The 11,894-nt window shown below is 46.4% G+C and overlaps 1 protein-coding gene across 1 annotated transcript; it reads right to left on the bottom strand.

The window, feature by feature from the left end:
- Nucleotides 1-5,479: 5,479 nt before the first annotated feature.
- On the bottom strand, nt 5,480-10,831 carry LOC125517322 (cation-transporting ATPase HMA5). Its single transcript, XM_048682517.2, has 9 exons — nt 10,446-10,831; nt 9,193-9,807; nt 8,500-8,929; nt 7,950-8,275; nt 7,512-7,570; nt 7,075-7,417; nt 6,784-6,984; nt 6,420-6,677; nt 5,480-6,110 (listed from the first exon to the last, which is right to left on the bottom strand). The coding sequence occupies exons 1-9, from the start codon at nt 10,728-10,730 to the stop codon at nt 5,634-5,636; spliced, it is 2,994 nt and encodes a 997-aa protein (XP_048538474.1). The 5' UTR covers nt 10,731-10,831; the 3' UTR covers nt 5,480-5,633.
- Between the last annotated feature and the right edge of the window lie 1,063 nt (nt 10,832-11,894).

Below are 11,894 nucleotides of genomic sequence, written 5' to 3'. Positions count from 1 at the left end.
AATCATCAATTAACAATTTTATTTGATTCTTTCTAGCACGCCATCTAGCTCTGCGGTGAAAAAATTCCATGTTGCGGTCACCCTCTCACAGCCAAGCAATTCTGACCGCTGCATCCAGAGCATCTCCTCCCTATACAGGAGCTCATTCATATGAGCATTAGCCTTTCTAATAGTCCGCTGGTCAGCGTTCATAGCCATTAGTTCCTCTAACCGAGTGCGAGATTTGTTAATTTCTCTTACCACGTTTCCAAACCTTTTCCTGCTCCAACCATACAGGGAGTCCATCATGCTGCCAAGAGTGGTAGCAACATCACCCAGGTTCTCCATGATCCCAGCTGACTCCCATGCCACCTTAATCACCTCAGGTAATGCAGCATCCCTCTCCCACATCACCTCATAATGTCTGCATTTCTTCCCAGCTTCAGTCAGGTTCCGCTCATGTATGCACTTGAGAAGGATCGGTGCATGATTAGAGCTAGGGGCGACCAGGTGTTGTACTGCAGCATCACAAAACATATCCCGCCATTCGTAGTTCGCGACGGCACGGTCCGGCCGTACCTTAACGTTCGCACGGCCCTGCCGGCGGTTGTCATATGTATATGGAAGTCCTGAAAATCCAAGATCCACAAGGTTACATAATTTCAGAATATCTCGAAAATCAAGCATCTGACCAGCCGAACGCGGGGTGGCGGAGGAGTGCTCGAAGCCCCACATGGCCTCGTTAAAGTCCCCTATCACCGCCATGGCATGTTCTCTTGCAGGTGTAAATCACGCATGAGCTTCCACATAAGGTGACGGTTCTCTGTCCGAGGTTCGCCGTACACACAAGTCAGTCTCCAGGGTGTTGCATCAGCAGATTCTCTCACATACACATCGATATGTCTCTCACACATGGATTTAATTTCGAGATGCAATGACTCATGCCAAAAGATAGCTAAACCACCATTGTGACCAACACTATCGACTGCATCCAAACCACTAAGGCTTAACCGAGCTCGATATCTTTTCATCTTCACTTTAGATTGTCTAGTTTCATAAAGAAAAACGATCTTGGGAGAGTGAGTCTGCACCAAACACTTCAGGTCACGAACTGTCGTTGGGCTCCCTCCCCCTCGACAGTTCCAGCTGAGGATGTTCAAAGCTCCGGATGGGGCTCTGACCCGACCGCTCGGTGTAGCTGTATTAGACATTGGTGATCAGAGGCGGAGGACGAAAAAAAATTAAGATGTGGCAAACTGTCAACTAGACAAAATTGATGCCCTCTAAAAAGAATTGATGCAAAGACATAATAGCCAATTCAAACTGCACTGCACAGAATCTTTTAATGATGTCTAGAGAAGACACATGCAGTGGCGGGGATAGGCCGTGGGGTCGCGATGGAGTTAGGGATGGATGGACAGGCGACAGCGGCGGCGTTTTCGGGCACAAATCGCCAGCGGCGGAGGCGGGCAGTCATCAGCGTAGCAGACTCAAATCGGCGGGTCGGCCACGGCTACGACGCTGCTGCCGGCGATGGGGTCAGGGATGGGCCGACAGGCGACGGCGACGCATTTCATGGCAAAAATCACCGGCGGGCGGGCTGGCAGAGGTGCAATGAAGACGGTTGGGCGGTTGACACACTGCCGTTCCTTTTACATCTCCTAGAGGTGTAGATGCAAATTTGCACCGTGAGGTGTTGTGGTTTGCATCTTTGGGAGACGAAAATGTATTATTATTATTTTTTACATCTACACTATCTGTTGGAGAGGTATTTTTAGTCTTAGAGATGCAAAAGATAGTTATTTTGCATACATCTACGCAGTGGCGGAGCTTGGGCTGATTTTGTGGAGGGGCAAGAAATATGACTTTAGGCTGATTTTAACTGGGCATATGGGCTGAATACTAGGGGATATATGCTAGTTTTCTCATGGACTGGGGGGGGGCAATGGCCCAGGTTGCTCTCCACTAAGCTCCGCCACTGCATCTACATAGTGAGATGGGCATGTGCAGTGAAAGCGAGCTGGTTCGCGTACGTCTACGTAGTGAGATGGGCATGTGCTGGGCAACACATCAATTAAGCTGCCAGTTTGTGTGCTTTCGATCTACTTATGTGCTTCATCTAGCTTTGTTTGAATGAATCAATCTAGTGTGGTCTAAAACTAACGAGCAGTATATGTTTGCATTTTCATGAAGAAAAGTATATATATATAGGATGACAGTTTGGGACACCTAAGAGCCCAGGCACCTTATGTACCCGCCGTTAGATTGCTTTAGGATACGTGCTAATATAGTAAGCATGCATGTTTATAGTACCTTATATTTGGAAAGAAATCTGCAGTGCTGCCATCAATTAGCACTATTTAAATTAGTGATTACTTGCCTTTTTAATGAGGTATTAATCTGATTGGTCAACGACAATAAGGAAATAAATATCTTCCTAATTTTGGACGTGCATTAACTACATGACTCGTACATGGAAATAGTCGTATGGACACCCCACACATATGCCAAACTAATAAAATCATATTTCCTAGCACGTCATATATATCTTCAATTTTTTGGAATGCGGCCTTTTCTTGTGTCTGAGGTTGTATTTCCTAGTACGTGCATGTATAATCTTATTAAAAACAAAGGTATCTAGAAATATATTGGGTATTCTCATGTTTCACGCATCCAAAAATATAAAATACCCAAAAAAGTAAATGTGTACATCGTTTTAAGTTTATTGTACGTGGATAAGCTAGTTGTAGGTACATATTAATAAATATTGCATATATCCAAAAATATTTTGGGTATAAACATACCCGAGAATATCTTTTTTACTAAAAAAGTTCACATACTCACAAATTTATTTGAGGTATCTGCATACTCATGAAATTTTTGGGTATATACATTGTGTCTCGTTAGCAGGTATTTGATACCTCAGACATGTGTCAATGCTTTGGAGTATGTACACCATTTAGATATATACATACCAAATTTAAGTATATACTCATGATATTCTCGAGGTATCTACATACTCATGAGATTTCGGGTATGTGTATATTCTTAGTACATATAATAGCATGGGTATATGTATATTTTTTATTAAGTAATATTTACGGTATATGTATATTTTCATTAGATATAATAGCCTGCTTATGTGTATATTTTTATTAGGTATAATAGGTCAACATAATATTTGGAAAAGAATTGTTGCTAGAAAATCAGCATAATATATTTTTGGAAAGTAATCATTGACCGTTGAGTGTACTAGTGCATGCAAATGAAAAATGGGAAACTACTATTTCATTGATTGCACGTCATGCACTAATACTAATAAAAATGGCTTGCCATGTTTGGGCCTAGGTGCCCAGGCACCTAGGTGCCCCAAACATTTTATATATATATATATATATATATATATAAAAAAATGTTGGTGCCAAATTAAGGTGTGGCGGCTGTCACTCCTCCGCCAGTGTTGGTGATGGCGGCGGCGTCGGCAGCGGCGTAGCAGGTGAACTGGCCATCAGTTCCCGGGTGTTACCAATAGTTGTGGCCCTCGAAGTTGATTCTCCTTCCGTTGTCTCCTCTGTGGTCTCACTGGACGGCTTCGGGCGGGTGGCTTCCTCAACGGATGCCCCTTTTTCACCCCCACCGACAGCAAGGTTCACAGGAGGAGGCGCCAGGGACGTTCCCAACTGAGAAAGTGAAGAGCGCAAACTGGGTTGGAGGTTGCTGCGCACGTCGCCGATCTGGGAGTACTGTGACGAAGAGCCTTGTTGGTGAGGCGGTCGTGCGGCCCGATGCTTCCCGTCGAGGCCCCCTGGGTCGAATTGCATGCCTGGCGGTCGTGCAACTGCAATGCTCCTCCAACCCGATCGGGCCTCCAGTTCATCTGTCGTGTGCATCTGGACGCGTTGACCGCATCTGTGTGCTCCTTCCATCCTTGCAGCGACCTTCGAGCCTGTGGACAGGGCGGGCAAAGCCGCGATGGCAGACGCAGCCGCAGTGGCGGACGAAGCCGCGATGGCGGACGCTGCCGCAGTGACGGACAAAGCCGTGATGGCAGACGCTGCCGCGATGGCTAACGAAGCCGCGATGGCGGACGAGGCCGCGACATCTTCCCCGGCGATGGACGCTGTTGTTGGCGGCGGCGCCCCGTCTCCGCCAAACCCTAGCCTCCCGCATCTTTTTTTGGGGCCGAGCTGAAGTTGATTCGTGTACCCGTTTAGAATGAAATACTTTGATATGCGATTTGTGCAAAAGGAACAAATTCATGGACTTTTGGAATAAATAGTATCATGTGTTGAAAAACTACAGATTTGTCTTTCTTGCACAGCCCTCGTTTCAACGTATCTCATGTGTTATGCCTCCATGTATGTCTGTATTTTTTCCAGTTTTTTTTTGAAATGTAAAAATATGAATTTTGTTGAATTTTGAATTTTTTTCATAAACCGGCCTCCATGGGGCCGAGCTCCAAAAGCAATTTTCAACCTTTTTCGAACTTTACTGTTGATGATATAACTTTACTAAGATACGGCCAGATACCTATGGCAAGTTGGCAACACGCTTAGGATTGGAAACGTACAGTTCTCAGAGCATTACTAGTAGAACCCTCAAACCCTCAAATCCTTAAAGCAGTTTTAAGGGTTGAGAAGTGCCACTTTTCGACACTTTTAAGGGTTGAAAAACAGAGGCAAATACTAGAACCCAAATCCACCCCTTAAACTGCTTTGGAGGAGGTCCATGAACGAGGATGGGGTTGCCATTTTCTCGAACACCTCGTGCGCGGCGGGAGGAGGTTCGGCGACAACAACGAAAGAAGGTTCGACGACGGAGGCGGGCGGGGGCGGGGGCGTGGGCTTCTTCCGCACCGCGGCCTTCTTCCGCGGCATCTTCACGGCCGGGGCGACCTTGGATGGCGCCTTCGGCCGGCTCTTCTTGGTGGCCGGGGCGGGAGCCGGGGAGGCGGCGGGGGCGGGCGCCGGGGCGGTGACGGTGGCCGGGACGGGAGCCGGGGAGGCGGGAGGAGGAGGTGCGAGGCCCGCCCGCCGCCGCTTGGCCCCGACGTGGGTCGCCGCCGCCACGTCGGGTGGGCGGGGGCGGTGGCGGAGGCGGGCGGGGCGGGCGGGGCGGGCGAGGGCGCGGCGGCGGCGGGGCCCTCCATGGCCGGCACGGCAGGAGGCGGCGGGAGGAGGAGGAAGTTTCCTCCCGCACGAGAGAGGAGGAGTGCGGGTTGGGGGGAGATTTCCCTCTTAACCCCTACTTCTACAGGTTGCAAACTGGTTTGAGAGTTGGACCTTTAATTTTTTTTACGGGTTTGAGGGTTTAGAGGTTCTAGTCTACAGCGTTTTTTCGGCGAAAACTGTAAAAAAAAAGGGGTATTTTTAGGGGTTTGAGGGCTCTACTAGACTTGCTCTCAGCGCTTAATTCTTCACAGCTTCTCAAGTAAAAGAGGCTCGCAGTTCATATGTTCGACTAGTCAATTAACATCCTGTGAACAACTGGAAATCTTGCATTACAAACAATTTGCATCTGTGTATATATGTGCTATTTACAAGCACAGGTGTCAAAAACTGTATCATCACTGAGTTACAAACAGATGCCATATCCATTTCTTTCAAGTAGAAATGTCACACACAAAAACAGGCGGGTTAGGTTCCAGGTTGGAATCACTCTACAGTTATCTGCAAGACGGTGGTAAGCCTTGGTTTCCTATATCTCCTCAGCAGCAGTGAGGAACATACTACACTAACCGACGAGAAGGCCATGCAAGCGCCAGCCAGCCACGGCGGCATTTGCAAGCCAGTGAAGGGGAAGAGTGCGCCGGCAGCCACAGGGATGGCAACGATGTTATACGCCATGGCAAAGAAGTAGTTCCACCGGATTCGGCTGAACGTCTTCCGTGAGAGGTCAATCGCCGTGATGACGTCTTCAAGGTTATTCCGCACCAGCACATAGTCTGCTGCCTCGATGGCGATGTCAGTCCCTGCACCGATGGCCATCCCGACGTCGGCTGCTGCTAGGGCAGGGGAATCATTGATCCCATCTCCAACCATTGCAACCACGCTCCCATCCTTCTGGAAAGAGCGGATTACGTCGGCTTTTCCGGCAGGCATGACCTCTGCTCTCACATCTTCAATTCCAATCTGCAGAAGGACAATGGTTTCAATAACTTGAGCTTTCGCAGGAGGCAACTCATATAAGCAACATCAAATCAACTACTCCCTCCGTTCACTTTTATAAGTCGTTTCAGACAACTGAAAATGAGCTACTTTGCACCTTGTCTGAAACGTCTTCAAGGTCTTATAAAAGTGAACAGAGTGAGTAATCAAGTTGTACACATGAAATCAGTTAGGCAATAAAGTTGAACTCATATTTACTGATATGTCGTCTAGAAGAATCAAAATAATCAAATGCGGTTGTGGTTGCACTACTACATGAGAATTACGACCGACCTCCTTTGCAACTGCCAGTGCAGTCCTCCAATTGTCCCCTGTCACCATAACTGGATAAATGCCCATCTTTTTTAGGCCTTCTATAACTACAGCAGCCTCCCTCTTCAAGGGATCGGTTACCCCCATCAAACCAATGAAGTCGCCATCATATGCTACAAGAATGCCTGTCTTTGCGTTCAATTCCATGTCTACCAAGAAACTTTCAGCCTCTTCAGGAATGTTAACCCCATTTTCAGATATCAAGGCACGGTTGCCCACCTACATAAAACATTTAACATCAAAATATTGAATTACCCAGGCACAGTAACTCTTTCCTTAAGCAATTAAGAAAGATAATCCAGAATAGCTGTATCACATAGCTCACCAGAATCATCTTCCCATTGATCAAACACTGAACTCCTTTGCCAGGCAACGCAGAAAAATCAGCAACTTCCAAGAGCCATTGAGAGAATGCATCTTCTTTTCTTTTCTTAACGTCGTCTTTTGATGAGGGGAGTTTGCCAAAGAAATGGAAATGAAATGCATAATCCAAGATAGCTTTTGCAAGTGGATGCTCACTGCTTGCCTAAATTAACAGAAAAGAACAAAGTAAGATTACCATGTTTGCACTCTACTACGAATAAGCAAAATCCTTGGGAATGTTTTGTTGCCTCACCTCCGCAGACGCTACCAATGTGAGGAAGTCACCAACATCCATTCCTGAGAACACTTTCGTCGTTGTTACAGTGGCCTTTCCTTGTGTCAGTGTCCCAGTTTTATCAAATATAATATAGTTGACATTCTGAGCCCTCTCCAGTGCATCTCCACCCTTTACAAGTACTCCATGATTGGCGCCAACTCCAGTTGCTACCATTACAGCAGTTGGTGTCGCCAGACCAAGAGCACATGGACAGGCAATAACCACAACAGAGATGGAGAACATGAGGGAGAAAACAAAGCAATTGCTAGTTTCTGAAACCCATGAATTTGGATATGCCCCCAGCGTCCCACATACAAACCTACAAAGGTCAATAATAGATGAAAATTTTAGACACGAGTAGCCTGACACCCCCAAACCCAACCTCAGACAGATGAATGAACCATGAAACTTACCATGTACAGAATGTCAGTAAGGACAATGTGATGACAATAGGAACAAAAATGCCGGCCACCTGAAAAGAACATAGATAGCATCAGCATTCACAAAACGTAATGGTTATTATAGGAAACAAAATGTCACTGCATGCTAACCAAGATGTACAAATCCCCAAGATTGCACTGGTTTCTTCATGTAATGTGTTGTAATAATAAGAACTTAAACTGATTTTCAATAACTAATGACTTGATAAAAACCAACCAGGTGTAAACAGTTTGTGTGAAATCTGACATGAGTAATATACTTTTTATAAGGCAATAAAAATACATCCTTAGCACTTACGTCAATGACAGAAGTGTAATGAAATTGACCAGAAACATGTTTTACAATTTTAAGATTATAACAGAGATAATTTTTATAACTCAGAAACATCATAAACAGACAAGTGCACTCACATAATCAGCGAACTTCTGAATAGGTGCTTTAGACATCTGGGCAGTCTCAACAAGAGATATTATCTGGCTCAAAACTGTCCCTGATCCTACTTCCGCCGCTTGTATGTGAAGGATGCCATTTAGGTTCATGGTGCCTCCAATTACTGAACTGGACACTTCCTTGCAGATAGACGCAGATTCACCAGTTACCATACTTTCATCAACATGGCTTGTACCCCAAGTGACAATGCCATCAGCAGGAATCTTTGAACCAGGAAGCACTTTTAAGACATCACCAGGTTGGATCAACAATGCATCAATTTCCTTTTCTCCAGCATATTTTCCATCTGGATTCAGGTACAGTGCTATGAGTTGATGTGTGCAACTACAATCAAAATGCAAGAGTATGGATGCAAGGCTGCAATCCTAAGCAATCAGTTAATTACTAATATCCAACGAAAAACATAAAAAGAAGGGGACTATATGTAAATCACTTAGACATGAGCTTTCTGAACTGCTAGCCATTTTTGGTGTATGCATGCTAAGTTACCATAAAGTAGGAATCAGATACCTTTGTATTTCAGAAGCAAGATAGCTGTAGCAGGAACCAGCTCTACAAGCTTCTTAATTGCATCTGATGTCCTTCCTTTAGCAAGCACCTCAAGATACTTCCCCAATAGCACAAATGTAATTATCATTGCACTTGTCTCAAAATACATCGGAGGATGAAATCCAGTGAATGCCCCATAAAGAAGCGCGCAAACTGAGTACACATATGTCGCAGTTGTGCCAAGAACGACCAATACATCCATATTTGTAGAGCCATGTCTAAGGGCCCTATAAGCTGCAATGTAGAAACGTTTGCCAACAACAAATTGTACTACACTCACTAGCATCCACTTGAGCAGATCTCCTATACGAAATGGTCCGCAGTGCATGAGTAGGAATGAGTTAATGAAAGATATGTGAGGGCATACCATGCGCATAAAAAACACTGGAATCTGGTGCAAGGAAACCAGTAAAGAAAGTCAGTACGCAAGTAAAACAACAACTCATGATAATTTTACTTTATATTATCTCTTTATAGTAGTAATTGTATGCAATAGTGACAATTATATAAAATCAATCTGACACATCAGATGGGCTTGCTATTTATTTACGGTCACAACTGGCATAAGGGTATAGCTACCAGAGGAAAATGTAGACTGAACTAGAGAGGCAACAAAAACCATAAACAAATAGGATAGCAGGGATAAAAACTTACACTTAGAAATAAGCTGGAGCGAAGGAGGTGAAGCATTTTCGAAGCCTCTTGTGCATCATTTGAAGAAGACCGTACATATGGATTCTGTACATGGGCTTTCAGTCTGCCACTGCTTTCCATATCAATAATATCCACAACCGATCTCAAACCAACGACTTCTGGATCGAATGTAATTTCAACTTCTGCCCGTACAGAATTTACATCAAATTGCCGCAGGCCTTCTGTTTTTCTCAGGATATCATACAATAAATTTACATCTCTCTCTGTATGCAATCCTATCAAACCTAATAAAGCCTTATCTTGCTCACTACTTTGTACCAGTGCGGCTTCAAAACCAGCATCCTCGATTGCCTGAACAATCTTATCTTTGCTAATAGCAGTCGGATCGTACTCAACTTCCCCTAATGAGGTCGCTAATGCAACAACTGCTCTGTTTACACCTGGCAACTTCTTTAAGATCCCTTCAACTGAGTTGACACAGGCAGCACAAGTCATCCCCCCTATCCTAAATTGGCCTGACAAAACCTTCTGTGACTTTGGCTGAGAAACAGCAGAATCTGGGAGGATTTCTGCTTCAAACCCAGCATCTTCTATTGCTTCTACAATGTCTTCTTCCTGAATACAACAAACACTGTCAGGTCCATTTCAGAAACTTTATATAAAAGCAAGTTAGTTTAAATAAGAAAGGTTACAGGTTGGCAACGTCGTGGAGAGTTGAGATCTTTGAAACAGACCTAACATCACTTTTTTTTCAGAGGTTGTTTGCAATTGCAAGTTTACAGTACAGGTGCTTCATGGTCCTGTTGGGGAACCAGTTAAATTACTATGAAAATCGTTATGATCCAATACTAGGACTGCACCTTTACAATTTAACTGGCATCGATTATCAAACACGCTAGACTTGATTCCCGACAAAGCAACGCAGAGCGTCCCACAAACTCAGCCCACACGACTGATCAATCGGAACAGCCAGCTAGAACAAGGACAGGCGAGCCGAAAATGAAGCAGATACAGCACGAGTTGTGAGTGTTCGTTTCGCATCCTAACCACCATAACCGACAAAACGCAGCTAAGTTTCCCGCCTCGAGTTGACCAATTCCGCTGCTGATTACCAACAAGAGCGCTATAATCCTACAAACTCGAAGCCGCCGCGCAAGAATTCACCGCAGGGGCGCGATCCCAGGCCAAATCTCCAGCGCGCGCGCGGAGGCGAGGGAGGGAGCGGGAGGGGGAGGGATCACACGGAAGCAAACCTTGGCGAGCGCGGGGTCGAACACGACGTGGGCGCGGTTCTGCAGCAGCGAAACGGCGGCGCTGCGCACGCCGCAGCGGGCGGAGAGGGCAGCCTCGACGGCGCCGGTGCAGGCGGAGCACGTCATGCCCGTGACCCGCACCTGGGCCCGCCGCATGCCCGCCTCCTCCTCCTCCTCCGTCCGCGAGCTCGGCCCCTCCGCCTCGCCGTAGGACCCCAGCAGCGCCACCTCCTCCATGTCGTCGTCGCTGCCGCCGGCGACCGCCGTGAGCTGGAGGTGGGCCATGGCCGTCAGAGACGGGGGGTGGCGAGGCGAGGCGAGGCGAGGCAATAATTCGGAGGGGAATGGCAAAATGTGGAGGGGAGAGAGACCGACCGAGCAGGCCGGGAAAGGCGCTGGGTGTAATAGTGCGAGACGTGAGGGGTGGCTCCGAGATTCCGCGAGGATTCTGGGGGCGTTTCTGAAAATGTTGCGGATAGTGCCGGTTTGGTGGGTAGGTAAGCCGGCAAATCCGGGGGCGTTAAACTGGCGTTAATAATCTCCTTGTGATATGGTTTGACTCGATCGTCCATACGATTGGATTATCTCCTTGCATGAAAGAATGCGTCTTTGTCGTCACGAAAGCGTCAACGTTGAAGGCTTCGGCGTCAAGTATGCTGCAGATCAATCCTAGCGGCGTACACAAAGTCGCACTGCAAAGCATGAGCTCTCTCCATCACTCGCCGGAAGCAGCCGGCTATTGCGTCAGGCCTATACATACGCATGCATGTCCGCTGTATTTTTTGTTCAGAGCGATTGACTCTTTCAGAAATCCAATTTGGTCCTTTGGCCCGTGTTTTTTTTTTAAGATCGGGTCGATCGCCCTTGCATTCGGATCGCTGGTTGCTGATAATGCCATCGCTTTCAGCCATCTGCTCGTGTGTCTGGGATTTCGCGAGACCTATTACTAAGAAACACCAGTCCTACTGGGAAACAGCAGCACCATCCTTCGTGGAGATGACTCGGCGATTGAGCTGCTCGCTCCATCCTTCGTGTCCAGTGACTGGTTCCTTTTATTTTGCCAGTTTTTCTTATCTTGGCGCATTTCCGTCCAGTTTTGACAGGCCAGGGAAGCTTCAAGGAGACAAGCTTCAGTGTCCGCTCTGATTTGATCTGGGATCCTGTATACTCCTAGCTTGTATAGTACTGCATCCGCCTTTGCCTTTCGATCACAACAAAAAACAACAAACAACATGTCTCAGCAAACAAGGGAACGCGCGGATCTGTTCATCGGTTCAGCGGCAGGGGAATAGATTGTGTATGATTTTTGTGTTATGATTTTTGTATGACAAGTCCGATCATATTATCCATGATAATCAAAATGCAGCAGAACCATTAGATTATTTAAGGGTCGTACTCGCTCCATCTTGCATGCTTCGTTGGGCGTTAATTCCTTCACTCATCGCAAAT

This window comes from Triticum urartu, chromosome 6A, assembly GCF_056163025.1.
Source record: "Triticum urartu cultivar PI428250 chromosome 6A, HENAU_Tu73, whole genome shotgun sequence".
NCBI classification, from domain to species: Eukaryota; Viridiplantae; Streptophyta; class Magnoliopsida; order Poales; family Poaceae; genus Triticum; species Triticum urartu.
Note: the sequence above shows the minus strand (reverse complement) of the source record. Positions and strands in the feature narration are given on the sequence as shown.